Source organism: Erythrolamprus reginae, chromosome 4 (assembly GCF_031021105.1).
Source record: "Erythrolamprus reginae isolate rEryReg1 chromosome 4, rEryReg1.hap1, whole genome shotgun sequence".
Classification (NCBI taxonomy): domain Eukaryota; kingdom Metazoa; phylum Chordata; class Lepidosauria; order Squamata; family Dipsadidae; genus Erythrolamprus; species Erythrolamprus reginae.
In genome coordinates, this window is record NC_091953.1 from 126,841,963 (window position 1) to 126,860,855 (window position 18,893).

Here is an 18,893-nt window from a genome sequence, read left to right on the forward strand (position 1 = left end):
CTGGAGAAAGTGAAAGGGCCTCCCCCTAAGCAGCTTCCCCAGCGTGCGCGCATGGGGACTCCGAGTTGAGGGTGGCGGCGGGAGGGGGGGCGAGAGAAGAAGAAGGGGCGCCGGCTGCAGAGTGGGTGTGTTAGGGTGGCTCTCCGCTCGCTTTAAAAAGTCGCTCGACCGATTCCAAAGTCACAAGCGCGGGCTGGCCGGGCAAGAAGACCGCGGCGGCTGGGTGGCACCTCGAAGCCTTGGAGAGGCGGATCTGTTCTTTAAAGAGGGGCCGGACGGGGGAAGGGAGGAGGTCTCTGGGTTGCAACCGCCCGGAGAACCCTTTTCCTCCCCGGGGGAGGGGACCCTGGAAAGAAGCTCGACCCTCACAAAGGGGGTCCCATCAAGAACTTCCCTTTAAGAGAGGGAGGGGGAAAGGGGGAGGAGTGATTACTGGCCCCGCCCCTGGAAGGAGGGGCTCCAGAGTCGTCCCCCTTCAACTCCCTCCCACTCACCCCTCCCGCAGGGCCATTCTACACGGCTCGGGCTTGGCTGGGGGAAGCGCCCCCCTTGCCAACGATACCCCTCCCCAACCTTACTCACCCTTATTGGCCTCCGCCAGCGCCCCGAGCCTTGGGGAGGGTCGAAAAGTGGGAGGTGGGGGGGAGAGATTCCGGCTGGGCTTGGGAAGGGGCTTCGCAAGTTGCGGTCGCTCCGCCCCCCGCTCTGCACCGAGTGACAACAACAGCAACGCGCGCCGCCGGCCGGAGCGGAGAGCCGGCCGGGCGGGCAGAGCGAGCGGGGCGCGGCGAGAGAAGGGTGGACCGCGCGCACCGCCAGGCAGCAGCAGCAGCCCCACCAGCCAACGGAACCGGCAGATCGCCGAGCGGGTCTCCCCAACTCCAGGCGCCGCCCAGCAAGAGAAGCAAAGCCGCAAGTTGGCGGGGCAGCGCCCGGAGCGCCCCTCGCCATAACCCGGCTCCTCTGATGTGACCATGGCGATGCCGGCGCCGCTTATCCCCGCCGCGCAGCCGGCGCCCCCGCCGCCGCCTCCCCCGGCGCCCCCCGCGCCCCCGGCGGCCGCCCCCTCCCCGCCGCCCGCCCCGACAGCTCCAGCCGCCCCCGCCGCCGCCCCCACCACCACCGTCCCCGGCCTCTTCCGCCCGGAGCCCGGCGTGGCTTCTGCCGTCGCTGTTGCTGTTGCTGCTGCTGCTGCTGCAGGAGGAGGAGGAGGAGGCGCGGAAAGCGGTTCGGGTCCTGGTCCCGGTCCCGCTCCAGTTGCGTGTCCTTGTCCGGGCTCGGTTGGCGGCGGCCCTCCGACGCCTTCGGCCAAGCCGGTGTATTCGACCCCTTCGCCCGTGGAGAACACGCCGCAGAACAACGAGTGTAAGATGGTGGAGCTGCGCGGCGCCCAGGTGGCCTCCTTCTCAGTGGAGGGCTGCGAGCTGATCTGCCTGCCTCAGGCCTTCGACCTCTTCCTCAAGCACCTGGTGGGCGGCTTGCACACGGTCTACACGAAGCTCAAGCGCCTGGAGATCACGCCGGTGGTCTGCAACGTGGAGCAGGTGCGCATCCTGCGCGGCTTGGGGGCCATCCAGCCGGGTGTCAACCGCTGCAAGCTCATCTCCAGGAGGGACTTCGAGACCCTGTACAACGACTGCACCAACGCCAGGTGAGAGCCGCGGGCGGGAGGGGAGCAGCGCCGGTGAGGAGGAGGAAGAGAGAGAGGGGGGGAAGGGAGGGAGGGGGGTTTCTCAACACGCGTGTGAGTACGTTTCTCTCGGCGCTCGTGAAATCCCGCGCGTTCGCTTCGTGGAGCGGCTCTCCGAGGAAAGCCGCGCGGCGAAACCTCTCCTGCTGCCGCGCGCTGCGAAGTTGGGTACAGTCGCCGGACTGGGGCGGGGGGTGTCTTTGGGCGCCTCCGAAGGAGAGGTGGCCTTCGCTTCAAGGAAGGGAGAGGGAGAGAGGGAGAAGGAAAGAAGGAAGAGAGAGAAAGAAAGAAAGAAAAGAGCAGAAGGAAAGAGAGAAAAAAAGAAAAAAGAAAGTAATGGAAGGAAAGAGAAAGAAAGAAAGAACGGAAGGAAGGAAAGAGAAAGAAGAAGAAAGGAAAGAAAGAAAGAAAGAAAGAAAGAAAGGAAAGAGAGAGGAAAAAAGTAAGAAAGAAAGAGAAAGAAACTGAGAAGGAAGGAAAGAAAAAGAAAGAAAAAGAAAGAAAAAGAGACAGAAAGAAGAGAAGGAAGGAAGGAAAGAGAGAGAAAGAAAGAAAGAAAGAAAGAAAGAAAGAAAGAAAGAAAGAAAGGAGGGAGGGAGTCAGAGATGGGCTGCAGCCTGTTGGAAAGTTTTGGATCCAGTTCCGAGTTTTTGAAGTCTTTTAAAGTCTTTATCCTTGGCGCGGCATCCCTTTAAAGTTTTTTCAAACCGCCTCCGCGTTTGCTTTCTCTTTTCACATTTAATAAGGGAGGGAGAGAGAGAGAGAGAGAGAGAAGGAGAAAGGCAAATGGACCGATTCCTCCTTCCACTGACCCTGCCCCTCGCTGCAATTGCAGTTCCTTCCCGGAGGATGCTCCACCGAGCTGAGCGGGGTCTCTCTTGCATCCCCAAATCCCGAAAGGGGCTGTACGCCGGGCAGGCAGTTCAAGACTAACTTAGATCAGGACCGACCCCTTTTCAGAAGGCGCCAAGTGTTCCCTCTTTGCAGCTTCGTCGGAGGGCACCATCCACATCAATTTTAATTATTATTATTATTATTTGGGCCAATTTTGGGAAACCGGGGCGTAACTGGGGAGTGGGATATGTATAAATCTCTTTGCTCTAGCTAGTTCATAGTGCCTGTCGGCTGGCATGCCTGCCAAAGCCTCCAGGATGTAGTAAAGTGTCCCTAAATCTTCCCTGGGATTTTTCTCACACATATCCAGCCAGGCATGGAACAAGGGAGTGTAGTTCTGGAATAACCAAGGGGTCAAGAAGGGGACGGAGATAGCTTCCACTGGGCTGGGATTGATTTAAGGAAAGATGGGGTCAAAGGCACTGCCAGCCCAGATCTGTATTCTTTTACTCAGTCTCTGCCTAAAATGCATGTTAATTGGGGGTTTAAACCAGTCAAGAGTTGTGAGAATAATAATCTGTCTAAGGGGTTGAGAAATACAATTCATAATCTTCCTTTTGCAACATAGGCTGTAAAATATGACTGGGACCTTTTCCATAAGTCTGGCTTTTCACATATGTCAGCAAGGCAGCCCTTTGAGAGTTCACTGCTTTAATAAAGACAAACAATTTCTGGACATAAGTTGTTTCTTTTTTCTCTCCTTATGAATTAGTTAAAGGGCTATATAACATATAACAGTTCTCACATTGACATCACTTTGCTCCCAAAAGTTACACATATTTTATACTTTGTTCAGCTATTAGTTTGATCAATGACAAAGTCGATTCCAGTTTTGCCTTAAACTGAGTTGTTGTAAGAGAATACAGTACTTAATATAACTGGATGAAAAAGCAGCAATATATTCAGGGATGACATACAGCCAGGCAGAGGCTGTATATAAACCTCTTCCTGGTTTATTTTCATTTTAGCTTATTTGAAATTGAACAGCAATTTGAGTTTGGTCCTGATACATCTTCTCTGTCTTAACTAAGTAAAAGTGTAAGGTGAAAGAAAGAAAGAAAGAAGGAAGGAAGGAAGGAAGGAAGGAAGGAAGGAAGGAAAGAAAGAAAGAAAGAAAGAAAGAAAGAAAGAAAGAAAAACAGATCTTGGGATAAGAGCAGAGTAGGCCTTTCAGATTGCATGCCCATCTTTAATTAACTGAATTATTTAAGGTGAACAAAGGGTAAGAAGACTCGTTTGCAAAGGCAGATGTAGATTTGTTTTTATGCTATTATTATTATTATTATTATTATTATTATTATTATTATTATTATTATTATTATTATTATTATTATTACATATTATTATTATTACTATTATTATTATTATTATTATTATCATCATCTTTAATATTATTATCATCATCATTATTATTTAAACAATAAGTATATGAGATTACTCTTTTCTCTTCCTTACTTGATGGCTAAAAAACGCTGAAGTTCAGGTGTCCTGTGGAAACTTTTTTGGAACAAAGCTATCTTGACACCTGTTTTTCTGCTTCAGAATAGATAAATAGGAAAAAAAAGTACACTACATTGGCAACAATTTGACAGTACACTCCCTTCCCAAGAGTTGTGGCTCTTGGGAAGGGAACCTTTGGGTCACCTTCAAGCAGAGTAGGTGGGCATCCATCCATCTCTTAGCTGAAAGCATCACTTCTCCAATGGGATGGCTGGGCTTCGTAGTCTCCAGATAGGGAAGCTTCCATTCCTGTTCTTTTCTACTCTTTTGCTGCCATGGGCTTAGTGGGAGGGGAATCTAGCTTGTTTTCCCAACCACCAAACTTTTCACTGGAGTTCCCCCCCCACCCCAATTCTTCTGATGTCCTTTGTAGGTGTAATTCACCATCCGGAAGTGTGTTCAGTAACTTTGCAAAGGAGAGAGAGAGAAACCAAGGGAAAGGGGGTGTACTTTGGTGGGCTGCATCCCCGCAGAGGGGTCCTCTGGAAAGCCACACTTTGGAGGAAATTGTAGTGCCTGACAAGGTTTATCCACTCTCTTTTGAAAGCTTTCAGTGATGGAGCACCCACAACTTCTGAAGGCAAACTGCTCCATTGTTTCATTGCTTCTCATCTTTGGGAATTTTGTTCCTTAGTTCTAGCACTTAGTTCTAGTGCTTCTCTCCTTTGGTTGATTTCCAGCCAAAGGAAGGATCTTCTTTTTCTGGAGGCAACCGTTTTTTTTAGAATTGGAAGTGAAGTCTGTGGGTGGTGAGGAATTGAGATGGGAGAGGGGTTAATTAGTTCAAAACAAAAGAAGCTACCGTTTGAGGGATTTACACGAGGGATAGACTGGGGCACCGGTTCTTTCTTTCTTTCTTTCTTTCTTTCTTTCTTTCTTTCTTTCTTTCTTTCTTTCTTTCTTTCTTTCTTTCCTTCCTTCCTTTCCTTCCCTTTCCTTCCCTCCCTCCCTTCCTTTCCTCCTTCCTTCTTTCCTTCCTCCCCAGACAAACCATGTGAGATACTTTGGATAAGGTTTTACCAAACTGTTGCTTGGCGTTTTGCCCCGATTTGAGATTATAGAATACAACCGCCAATTATTCATTTTGCTTTATTGATTCCTTTCAAAAGCTTGGAGAAATGTTACCCTTGCCTCTTTTGGGGGGAAGGATTGGTCAGACGATGCTCAATTGAAAGAGATCCTGTTTGGAAGGAGAGGGACAGATGGATAACTCAGACGACTGTTTCTGCAACTGATAGTCCAAGAATATTCTAAATAAGGCAAAACAATATCTGGGGGAAAAAAACACGGTTAAGGCTGTAATCAGACAATTTCTCTCCTGCGTAGGCTGCGGTGATATTGTTTGAGTGTGTAAGACATTCAGTTGACATTTCTGATTGATTGAGACCCTCTGAAAATAATTGGACAGATCCTTGGAGTTTGATAGCATTGTAACCTGGGCATAAAAATGTTTGTGTTTGATTGGAAGCAAATTTTGCATTGTGCAATTTTCCCCCACGGTGTGCCCAGAAATGCAGGAGATCTCTTATCTGTCAAAGGAAAGTGATGCTTGAATCTGACACAATTAGGTAAGGCAAATCTATTTATCTAAAGCATTTCTCAACAAAGCAGTTTTTGAAGTAGAAAACTTTTGTCACTCAAATGAACCCCATCTTGCCAAAATACAGCAATATTTTTGCAAAGGATCCCCCTCCCCTTTTTATCACTGCCTGCAATTTTTAGTAGCACCTATATATTCAAAGGTGATTTCCCCCCTAACTCTCTCCCAACATTCGGTTCAGAAACCTGATTCCTTTGGAGTTGTTTCACTTAAAAAGATAGTTGGGACCAATGGCTGAATTAAAAGGCAATTCCACAGTAATAAAAGCACATTGGTGATTTATACCTTTCAGCAAAGTTTTTTTTTTGGAGGGAGGTGTTGTGACTGTGTCCTAGTACAGAGACAGTAGCTATTTAGTGCATCGTAGTCAATCCAATGTCATTTCAAGAAAGACCATAATTTGTTGTGAATGATATCCTCTATTTATTTTCCTGTTTTGATTCATTAGGCCTCCCTTCCTATCGAATACTTATTAAAAGTGCTACCGTTTCAAGAAAAATTCTGCCAGGTTTATAATCCCTTGTTCTCCTTACCCAAATAGCATGTTTATTTTCATCTGCCATCATTGTCTAATTTGCTTCTGCTTGAACAAGAATGGAAGGCTTGTTTTAACAGGAGAGTCTTCACCTGCATTTTGGAAGGGGGTGCTCTGTCTTATAGGCAGATTTTTCTGTAAAACGGAACAGAATTTCCCATTCTGGTTTGCTTTACTGATTTTATTTTACACAGCTAGGAAAATTGAAAGGCAAGCTTCACATATGTGAATATACGAAGTAGTTTGGGACTCAGACATTAGAAAGAAAGAATTGTGTAGACCACTGGTGAACCAGAAAAAGCAAGTAACAACAGATAGACAGAATGAACTCTTCCCAGAATAATATGTGGGAATAAAATTTAGGAATGAAAATAGGGTTAATGTAGAAGGGGCATGAAGGAACTAACGGGGAATGAATGGAAGAACAAACCCAAAACAGAGATGAAATATCTGCCTAACAATCAGCAGAAATGGAACTGAAAGATTAGTCTTCAGAATTTTCATGCTAAAAGCTTTAACATTTATGTCATCCGTGCACAAATTTTCTGCTCGCCACCTGCGAATGTGAAATAGCTTGATTTGGAAAGCTTCTTCTTTGGGAAGTCAACTTAGTGGGGTAGGAACCTAAAGTATTTTTTTTTCTTCCTCAAGAAAAAAACAACAACAAATAGTCCAGTTGCTTTTTGAAGTAAAAAAAAAAAGCACATTTGAAACAATTATGACCTGAATGACCTGAGAATCTCCATAGACATTTAACTTAAAGTATAGTGTCAACTCAGGACTCTCAGTTTAACTAGTTTATGAGTTGAGATGGTCAGATTCTTGGGATGATCACCAAAGCCCCAATGAAATAAAGAGCTGGATTTGTTGGCTTCAGAACTCCTTAACACAACATTTGTGAATGTTGCTATGACCCAGTCTTTCTTGAAATCTCCTTGGGTTAAGAGCCATCCTTTCCTAAGCCAACAAAGGTTGGTTCCTTTAGTCTTTTGCTTCTCTTCCAGTAGAGTGTTGAAGAACAGGACAAATGAATTGAGAAGTTATGAGATATGCTCATAATTTGTGTGTGTGTGTGTGTGTGTGTGTGTGGTCAACATGGGAACTTATGGGTTTTGAAGAAAAATATGCTAAGTGATTACACAATTAGGTTCTAGTGTTCTTTGAAACCACGTTGCTAGACAGATAATATTTATTGCCGTACCTCATACCTCAGTACAATCCTAGTTTTTTATTTAAACATCAAAATGCTGTTCAAACAACAGGCTTACATTACATGATTTATGAAGCAGATATTTTATTCTGGAGCAAGTGAGATTTCACTCAACAGCTGAGTATGTTCTTAGATTTATTGGTGGCAGACAGGTAAAAAGGACAAGACTACCTACAAAAATATGCTTTCTTAAATAGAGCCGTGAGTCTTTTTGCCACGATAATATTTATACAGCATTTATTATATTTATACTAATAAACATTCAGATATTTATATTAGGAGATACTTGCTTCTCTCCCTCCCATTTTTACCCAGCACATTTGAACATGGAATACAAATTAAACTGAACGTAGTTGCAAAGTTAATTAAATAACTGCAATCTAACTTTCCACTCTAAAACAAGGTGATTGAGCTAAAGGGTTAGGAAGACAACCTTAATTTACACTTACAAGTGTAGCCTCATCATATAGTTTTGTTTCATTGTGCACTTACCTGCTTTTAGTGTGATGAATATAGACTCATATTTTGGTTTAGAAAATAAACTCTGCCATATTTTCATCCTTTGGTTATACTAAAGAGTTTGAAGAGTTCACAGTGATACTGACCTTTAATAAATCCTGGAGCCCACTGGCCCCGTTCATTTAATTTTAAACGTGCAGATAATTTGTGAAAAGCAGCTAAAACAAACATATTTAGGACAACCAAGAAACAAAACGTTTCTTACCCGCATGCAATTTGTAGTCGGGTATTATTCTCACTTGTCATACAAAGAGAGATTTGTGTTTGTATTTATTCTGGATGAATCACGTTGTCTTTTGCCAGGAAAAAAAAGATGAAACGAACCCGAATGCAAAACTAAATATTTTCAAACAATGTAGCAACAAAATTGCAGTCTTAAGCCAATTGAATTCAGCAAGTTTACTTTAGAATACAATGGTAGTCGAATAGCATCAAATCTTTACAAACTGAATGAGTAAATCTGCCTTATTTACCTCCTTGTATATTTGTGTATGTAATGATATAATATGTTTGATTATTAAACTGGTGAAAATCAATTGATATGATGCTGAAAATTTAAGTATGTTGTTAAGATATGGAGTGTACTTGGTTAACTTTGAAAGAACTGTCGCATGATCTCTGCATTTAAGTTTATTTTGGATTATGTTTAAATATTTGTCCAAACATTTCAGTTTAGCCTTATACTGTGAATCTATGCCTGTATAAAGATGTTTAAATAGTTCTCCGAAATCTACATATTCATTGTGTGGAATTTGAGTGTCCTGAATATTTTGTAATTACAGTACTAATGGAAATGGGGAAATTGCATCAGAGATCCTTGTTCTTTTATTTCAAATTATTCCGCTGATTTATGAGGTTAACCTGGCAGTGGTACTAATTAGCTGCTAGTAAATATATATACACAAGATGTTTAATAAATGCCTATGCAAAATGCTGTTTGCCTCTTCTTGCTTGAGGATAAGAATATCTGGAAATGCAGAGGGTGATAACACAGGATCTTTGCCAGTCTAAAAAAAAAATCACATATTCAGTAGCTGATTGGAGGCACAGAGTGGCATCGAGTTATTTTGGCCGCCCAAGTTACTTAAAATCAATATTTTCCCCATTTGTTTTTCACATCTCCGTTCAGGGTTTTTAAAGCAGATTTCTATGCAAACCTGCATGTGGACACAATATAACTGAACAGTGCAGCAATGTTGGATAGCTCGACATCAGCTAACTCCCCCCCACACACACAACAAAACCAGTGATGGGTGCTTAAGGGGACATATCTTGACAAGCGTTGACCTTTAAAGTCAGTATGTGGCCCACAAAATGATAAATAAATAAAAGGGGTGGGGAGAAGCCTTTTTCCAAAGACTAATGGAAAGGAGTGATATTTATTTCTTCCATCAGATGCATTTATGAGGAATAGTTTCATGCTTTGATTTAAAGGGATGGAAGTCAGAAGATGTCAGAAGTTTTGGTTATACAGTCAGACTGGGTGCAACTCTGTTGTACCTGAATTAATCATTTTAAGTAAGCATGTTTGAAAAGGTTGGTTTTACTTTTATTGGTATAGTTGATAGTGTTTTATTGAGACCCACTTGGTGGAACTGTGGCTACAGCCCGTGGTTTTTTAAGATCTTAAATAAGGTTAATCTTTTAAAATTAATTCTTCTGCTTGTCATTTTGATTCATTCCACTTATATTGAGCCCAGAATCCAAAGACTGTTCCTTGCATGAGTTATGAATTTCTTAATAGTATTCTTTAGTTATGAATCCTTTTTTTTTTAAAAAAAAATGAGGCTTGATGACTTGTTAATGATTCCTAGTTCAGACAGGATTTAATCCTTCTCACAAAAAGTCAGTTTTGTGTAGAAAAATAAGACGTACAATATAAGCTTTCATTTTAGGAGGTGATTTTTTAAAACATTTGAAAAGTATGTTAACCATTTGTGATGAGGCTTGTGAGGGCTCAAATAACAAACTCATTTATATTCTGCTTCTTACTTTCTTGTTATGCCTCGTTGGCCTTCATTTGTACCTGTCCTTCAAACTTCTTACCCCTACACAGTTCCAGATGTGGTCAGTTGGGGATTAACTGGACTTTGAAATCAAAGATTTTGTCTTAAGCACATTTATACTAGAATCTGTTGAATTGATTCCAGGAGATCTCCTTAGAGGATGCACCCTAGCAAGAGGAAACATTTTGTTTAGCAATAAGTTAAGATATATCAACTTGGTTAAAAAATATTAAGATTGTTATTATTGTTAAAATTAAACAGAATCGATATTAATGTAAGGAATATTGTTGTGAACATTAATGATTATTACTTCCTAGAGTGGACCTACTCAAACAACATACTGTTCAATTGAAATGGGGATTTTTGTATGTAAGAAAATGAATGGTCAGTTGGGGATTAACTGGACTTTGAAATCACAGGTTTTGTCTTAAGCACATTTATACTAGAATCTGTTGAGTTAATTCCAGGAGATCTCCTTTGAGGATGCACCCTAGCAAGAGGAAACATTTTGTTTAGAAATAAGTTAAGATATATTAACTTGGTTAAAAAATATTAAGATTGTTATTATTGTTAAAATTAAACAGAATTGATATTAATGTAAGGAATATTGTTGTGAACATTAATGATTATTACTTCCTAGAGTGGACCTACTCAAACAACATGCTGTTCAATTGAAATGGGGATAACATCCAGTGTCTTTAGAGTTCTTTTTTCTCCAGAAAAGGGAATAATAATTTCTGTCAACAGTTTGTAACTGATACCGGCTCATATATTGTAGGTTTTTACCTTTTCTTATTATTTATTATTTCTCAATACATTTACCAATGTATTTACCAAGTTCAGCCGTGCTCAGAATAGCATTACAGTATTATCTATCAGGGAACCCATTTCCTTTTCTGTTTTAAAATGCTAACTCAATTTAATCAAACTGGCATTTTAGGAGCCTGAAACTTGCATGCCATTTCTCAAGGGGAGAACCTTAATAAGTGTCAGTTTTACTGTTTTTGCCTTTAGGGTAGATCTGTTCAACATTCATGTTGCTTAAAATATTCTAATAATTGGAAAAAATTATTATCATTTTTTTTTTTTTTTGCTGGATCATCTCTGTGATTGTCGTAGCTTTCTGGAGTCAGAGTTTAGGCTTTAGTTACAACATTTTGATACAGTGATAGAGAGGTGGGGGGCGGAGAGAGAGATGGAAGAGGGAGAAAACTACGATTAGGAGAAATAATTTGTCTGGTCTGTTTTGACATCCTGACTTCAGGAGAACCGAAATCAATCAGATAGACAAACTAAAGCAGAGTCCCCCCACAACCTATTGGGCACCAGGAACTGGTTCCATGGACAGTGGTTTATCTGTGGGCTGGAGGAGGTGTGGTTTCACAAGTTCTCTGCATCCCATGGATGGAGCTTTGCTTAGAAACATAGAAACATAGAAGTCTGACGGCAGAAAAAGACCTCATGGTCCATCTAGTCTGCCCTTATACTATTTTCTGTATTTTATCTTAGGATAGATATACTGTATGTTTATCCCAGGCATGTTTAAATTCAGTTACTGTGGATTTATCTACCACGTCTCCTGGAAGTTTATTCCAAGGATCTACTACTCTTTCAGTAAAATAATGTTTTCTCATGTTGCTTTTGATCTTTCCCCCAACTAACTTCAGATTGTGTCCCCTTGTTCTTGTGTTCACTTTCCTATTAAAAATACTTCCCTCCTGAACCTTATTTAACCCTTTAACATATTTAAATGTTTCGATCATGTCCCCCCTTTTCCTTCTGTCCTCCAGACTATACAGATCGAGTTCATTAAGTCTTTCCTGATACGTTTTATGTTTAAGACCTTCCACCATTTTTGTAGCCCATCTTTGGACCCATTCAATTTTGTCATGTTTGCATGGTCCGATTTCCAGAATGCCATGGGCCGGTGTCGGTCCATAGACCAAGGCATTGGGGAAACCTTTAGCTCGGGAATACTTTCAGAGCCCAACTTGTGTAATTCTTTCCAACCTCATCAGCAGCTTGGTAATAAACCAGTGTGTTGTACTGTGTGTATTTCTTTGCTGATATAGTATGTGGGCAACAGAAGCATATACCAGTCTGCCCAGGTAGAATAGAATTCTTTATTGGCCAAGAGTAATTGGACACACAAGGAATTTGTCTTTGGTGCATATGCTCTCAGTGTACATAGAAGAAAAGATACATTTGTCAAGAATCATGAGGTACAATTTGGCTGTTCAGAATGTCGCAAAAGGGGATGTGGCAACTATCACAAATAAGAGCCGGTTGGTTACATGTGCCTGAATTTTGACCATGAGGGTGGGTGGGTGCTGGTACGATCATAACTGAAAAACTGATCTAAGTACCTTTTTTTCCAGGACAGTTTGTCTGTCTGTCTGTCTGTCTGTCTGTCTGTCTGTCTGTCTGTCTGTCTGTCTGTCTGTCTGTCTGTCTGTCTATCTATCTATCTATCTATCTATCTATCTATCTATCTATCTATCTATCTATCTATCTATCTATCTATCTATCTATTGTATTTATATGCCGCTCATTCTTAAGCAGACTGTTCTTGTTAAGTTCTTGACTTACAACCTTACAAATTACAACCTTACAAATTATTGATTATAGAGAGTTTACCTTTCGGTATTGATCTAAACTAGAATTAGTGGTTTTTTTCCTGTATTGAGAAGACTTCTATACTGAGCGGAGCAATTGTAGCTCCTTTACATGCTAAATGTTGTTTGTCTTGTTTTGTCCCACATTTTAAAAAACTAATAAAAATATTTTTTTAAAAAGTTCTTGACTTACAACCTTCACCAGAAACTGCTTAGAGAGGGCTGTAAAGCACTGTGAAGCGGTATACAGTGGTACCTCTACCTAAGAACGCCTCTACTTATGAAATTTTCTAGATAAGAAAATTCTAGATTCGTTTGCCTCTTTTCAAGAACCATTTTCCACTTACAAACCTGAGCCTCCGAAATTGTAACCGGAAAAGGCAGGGGAAAGCCTCTGTGAGGCCTCTCTAGGAATCTTCTGGGAGGAAACAGGGCTGGAAAAGGCAGGGAGAATATACAACTGACGTACAACCAGCAGGAAGGCTGATGCTGAAGCCTGATGGGCTAAGCACAAGAGGCCTTTTGAGCGGGAAGTTAAAATACTGTGATTGGTTGGCTCTCTGACAGACACACTATAAAAGGAGCTTTCAGAAGTCTGTTCACTGTTCTATTTAGGCTGAGCTGGAGTGGTGCTGAAAATGCCAGAATAAAAGTTCCCTTGTGAAAAAGTAAAGCCTCTGCTAAGCTCTGACTCACCTAACCTAAAATGGTCACTAAACAAACTGTTGTAAGTTGAGGACCACCTGTATTTGATAAATCTAGTGTGGTAAAATGAGCCAAGGTGGCACAGCAGGTAGAGTGCAGTACTACAGGCCAATAAAGCTGACTGCTAGATCTGCAGGTCAGCGGTTCAAATCTCATCACCGGCTCAAGCGACACTGGTAAGGTTGTAAGTCGAGGATTTAACAGTTTACTTGAACGATGATGATCGTTCAAGCCATTCCCGCCTGGTCACATGACCATTAAGCCCACTCACAAAATAAGCGACACCCACAGTGTGGCAATAAAAATTTTGTCTGCCCATTACTGGGTAGTATGTGGGGTGCACATACATGGGGAAAAGGGCTGTGAGCATGTGCATGCATGCTAGCATACCCTCCCACCCCTCTTGAGACACAAACCCCAAAATTTTCCCCATCACTTTGCCCATGTTACACCAACACTCCGCAGTCTGCATTGGTTGCCGATCAGTTTCCGGTCACAATTCAAAGTGTTGGTTATGACCTATAAAGCCCTTCATGGCACCGGACCAGATTATCTCAAGGACCGCCTTCTGCTGCACGAATCCCAGTGACCAGTTAGGTCCCACAGAGTGGGTCTTCTCTGGGTCCCGTCAACTAAACAATGTCGCTTGGCGGGACCCAGGAGAAGAGCCTTCTCTGTGGCAGCCCTGGTTCTCTGGAACCAACTCCCCCCAGAGATTAGAATTGCTCCCACCCTCCTTGCCTTTCGTAAGCTTCTTAAAACCCACCTCTGCTGCCAGGCATGGGGGAACTGAGATACTTTCCCCCTCTAGGCCTTTACAATTTTATGCATGGTATGTCTATATGTATGTTTGGTTTTATAGTAAGGGTTTTTAACTGCTTTAATATTGGATTGTTATATGCTGTTTTTATTACTGTTGTTAGCTGCCCCAAGTCTACGGAGAGGGGCGGCATACAAATCCAATAAAACAAACAAACAAACAAACAAACAAACAAACAAATAAATACATACATCCATCCATCCATCAATCAATCAATCAATCAATCAATCAATCAATCAATCAATCAATCAATCGGTGGTCTAGTCTCTTCTCAAAAACCTCCAGTGATGGAGTGCCACGATTTCTGAAGGCAATTTTGAGGGTATATATGACTGTTGATATTTATTTTTCCTTTATTATCTCCTCTTCCTCCATATTCATAGGGTATGGTTGTAAAAAAAGCATCATGACTAAATAGACCACCATCCGTTTAGGTTCAAGAGATTTTCTTTCCCTAGCCTGGAGTCCCAAAATCAGTAGTGCTTGTCTCAATACACAGTACTCAATACACAATACACAGTACCTGAATATTGTGGGCTGTGTAAGGAGATAGCGATAAGCCTGAACCTTCGAACATTTCCCCAACTTTAGCATTGCTCCATTCATGCATACCTAAACACATTATTTAGCGTTAACGTTGGCCATAGGGGAAAGCTGAATTCTTGTCTATCTCTTGTTAACGCCTTGCGAAGTTCTTAAGAGAGACGTTTGAATAAATACTTACGGGATACGCTTTAATCAGGGAGTATAAGGCATTTTCTCTTTGAAATGATGACATGCATGGAAGGATCTTTGGTATGCGGCTTAAGACAAGAAGGATTCAAAGACCCTTAAGATAATAATAAATTCAAAGACCATTTTCAGTTGTCACCGACTGGAGCAGCTGGTCCAACACAGCTGAAGGAGCCCGGGGATAGAATTAGATGTTCTGCTCTGGAATGGGTGCCTTCTCTTTTATCTTGCCCGAAGGCACTTGGTGGACAGTTGAGTTGCACGTGGATTGGTTCTGCTGGCTTCTTTTGGGCCTCCCCCTTTCTATCTGTTCCTTGACTTCTTCTTCTATCATCAGGCTTCTTTTGTTGATGAGGGACATCAGATCTCCGGGTTCAGCAGCTTTACCTTTTTTTTTCTTTTTAAAAATAATTAGTTGAGTTGTCCACTTCTCTAGCACTGAAATTGACTAGCCCAGTGATGGTGAACCTTTTTATTTTATTTTATGTTATTTTATGTTATGTTATTTTATGTTATTTTATTTTATGTTATTTTATTTTATTTTATTTTATTTTATTTTATTTTATTTTATTTTATTTTATTTTATTTTATTTTATTTTATTTTATTTTACTTTACTTTACTTTACTTTACTTTACTTTACTTTACTTTACTTTACTTTACTTTACTTTACTTTACTTTATTTTATTTTATTTTATTTTATTTTATTTTATTTATTTTATTTATTTTATTATTTTATTTTATTTTATTATTTTATTTTATTTTATTTTATTTTATTTTATTTTATTTTATTTTATTTTATTTTATTTTATTTTATTTTATTTTATTTTATTATTTTTTCTATCTATCTATCTATCTATCTATCTATCTATCTATCTATCTATCTCTATCTATCTATCTATCTATCTATCTATCTATCTATCTATCTATCTATTTATTAGATTTGTATGCCGCCCCTCTCCGGAGACTTGGGGCGTAGACTCGGGGCGGCATCCTCAGGTGCTGAAAGAGTGTCAGCTATTGTGTATGCCTGAATGCCTACACCCATAATTCAATACCTGGGGAGGGCAAAATAGTTTTTCCTGCCCCCTAGAGGCCCTCTGGGGGCCGGAAATACCTTTTTTCCAACTTCTGATGGGCCCAGTAGGGTTATGTTTTGTCCTCCTCAGGCTCAAAGGCTTCCTTGGAGCTGGGGGAGGATAAAAACACCCTGTCCCATCCTCCTGAAGGCTCCTTGGAAGCCAAAAATGCCCCCCCCCAGCCTCTGTGCCAGCCTAAAATCAGCTGGCCAGCACACACATGCACTTTGGAGTTGAGCTAGGGCAACAGCTTGTGTACCATCAGATATGGCTCCGCGTGCCACCTGTGGCACCCATGCCATAGGTTCACCATCACTGGACTAGTCTTTTCCTACCTTACAGGGACGCGGTGGCTCAGGGGCTAAGATGCTGAGCTAGTTGATCAGAAGGGTTGGCATTTTGGCGGTTCGAATCCCTAGTGCCAGATAATGGAGTGAGCTTCTGTTACTTGTCCCAGGTTCTGGTAACCTAGCAGGTAAAAAATGCAAGTAGAAAAATAGGGAGCACCTTTGGTGGGAAGGTAACAGCGCTCTGTACACCTTTGGCATTGAGTCATGACCATGGAGATGTCTTTGGACAGTGCTGCCTCTTCGGCTTAGAAACGGAGATGAGCACTGCCCCCTAGAGTCAGGAACGACTAGCAGACATGTGCAGCGAAGCCTTTACCATTTTCCCCCTCTACCTTAAGAGATGCAACTATAATTGACAGGATTCAGTTTTTGTATGTCTTCATCCTGCTCAGCTGGTGTTATAAAGAGACTTGGCTTTTTTTTTTTACTTTATTTGGCTCTCTCATTGCAATTGGATCCCATTATTTAAAACCCTTTCTCGAAGCCCAGTTCTTCAACAACACTGATCCAGCACCTGCACTAATCCAAATGACATCAGATATCAGTCTAGTTACAAGAAACAAAAGTAGAAAAGAAAAGTTCAGTCAGTAGGATTGGGGAGGGGGAGTAAATTGCAGTGTATAAACACAGCAAGGTGCAAAAGTAAACTTTTCGTGGGGTGGGTAGCACGGGTGGGCAGCAGGCAGAACGGGGTGGAATGCAGTTCCACCGGCGGAAATGAAGATGCGTGCGCAGCTCCAGCTGATCGGCGGCTGTCACTTCCTGGATTACTGATCTCGGCTCAACTCTCCTTTCCCCCCCCTGCTGCTGCCTGCTGCTGCATCTGTGCTCCTTGCTTTTTTCCTCTTTCCTCCTTCCTGGCCTCGAACGAGCTTCCCTCTCTCCTGCCCGGCTCCCCTCAACCTCACACAGCCACCTCCCACCTGAGGTGTAAGTAGAAGGCGTGGGTGGAAGCAGCGCTGGCAGCATTTAGGCTTCTGGCAGCACCCATTCACCTAACTACCCAGCCTGAGGTGGCGGGGGTGACGCAGGAAGGAGACCTGGCAAATTGTCACCCCACCGAACAACACTGGAAAGGTTGTAAGTCGAGGACTTACAACTTAACAGTTCACTTGAATGACGATGTTCGTTCTAGCCACTCCCGCCTGGTCACATGGCTGGCAAGCCACTCCTACCCAGTCATATAACCATTAAGGAGAGAATTACATTATGAGTGTGGGCATGCACATGTGCTCTGTTTTGGCACCTGAGCCAAAAAAGGTTCACCACCACTGGTCTAGACTCCTCAACTCTTCTGGAATTTATTTATTTATTTATTTATTTATTGATTGATTGATTGATTGATTGTATTTGTATGCTGCCCCTCTCCGGAGATTCGGGGCGGCTAACAGCAACAATAAAGCAGTGTACAATAGTAGTCTGATGTTAGAAATAATTAAAAGCCCATTAATATAAAAAAACCCAAACATACATACATACATACCATGCATAGAATTGTAAAGGCCTAGGGGGAAGAGGGTCTCAATTCCCCCATGCCTGACGGCAGAGGTGGGTTTTAAGCAGCTTACGAAAGGCAAGGAGGGTGGGGGCAATTCTAAACTTTGGGAGGAGTTGGTTCCAGAGGCCTGGGGCCGCCACAGAGAAGGCTCTTCCCCTGGGTCCCGCCAAGCGACATTCTTTAGTTGACGGGACCCGGAGAAGATCCACTCTGTGGGACCTAACTGGTCGCTGGGATTCGTGCAGCAGAAGGCGGTCCTGGAGATAATCTGGTCCGGTGCCATGAAGGGCTTTATAGGAATTTCCCTCTCCTCCTCCTTCCTCCCTCAGCACAACTTTGAAAAGTTCTGTATATTTATCTGCCCTTCAATTATAGCGGCATTAATTTTGTTGTGAATGTGGGCTGCAGTGTGGTGCTTTTACTTTTTCAGCAAAAAAAATAATAATAATCAGGCAAAATTAAACTTCGCGCTCTCCTGGAGGATTCAAGAAGTTCCCGAACCCGAAGGGACAGAAACTTAAATTGAGTTTATAAAACCATAGAATTATATAAATGTTGGTTGCTTTTTTGTTTAAGGCAATGATAACAACTTAATCCTTAATGTTTGCATTCTTCAGGGCTGGACTTAATCAATCCCTCATGCCTAAGTCTGTTGCATTCAGTGAAAGAGGGTTTTTTGAGGGGGTGGAAGGGAATCATATATTCTGTTTCTAAGCATTTAGTCCTTCTATCGTCACTGCTTTATGCTTTGTAGGTAAAGTACTTCAAGTGTCTTTAATTCCACTTTTCAGTGCAGGCCAACGGATGGGAAAATGCATTTATTGAAAATTTGATCAGCCTCCATAATCATAAGTTGCTCAGCTTTAAACGTGATGGTTTAGGAACAGCTAATAACCACTTCAGAAGTTAATGCTGCATAGGTGAAATTTAGTTGTGTGTCCCATGAAGTTCATCAGACAGAAAAAAAAAAAATATAATGTTCATGCTTTCTTTTCTCCTTTGGTCAAACATGTTTCAGGTTGATTCAAATTTGTTAGGGGAACACAGAGAAAAATAATTCCACTGATTTAATTGGACAGTCTGTGTTTGACTATTATTCTTTTAACTGATGGAGCAGCTGTATTTCAAAGAAAGGTTCCAGA

General features: G+C 42.0%; 1 protein-coding gene across 1 annotated transcript in view; it reads left to right on the forward strand.

Annotated features, from left to right (window-relative positions):
• The first annotated feature begins 515 nt into the window (after positions 1 to 515).
• Positions 516 to 18,893, forward strand: part of DACH1 (dachshund family transcription factor 1) — a 446,425-nt gene continuing 428,047 nt past the window's right edge. The window contains exon 1 of the mRNA XM_070751360.1: positions 516 to 1,651. Within this exon, the coding sequence (XP_070607461.1) occupies positions 975 to 1,651 (677 nt within the window). The 5' untranslated portion in view covers positions 516 to 974. The remainder of the gene's footprint in view (positions 1,652 to 18,893) is intronic.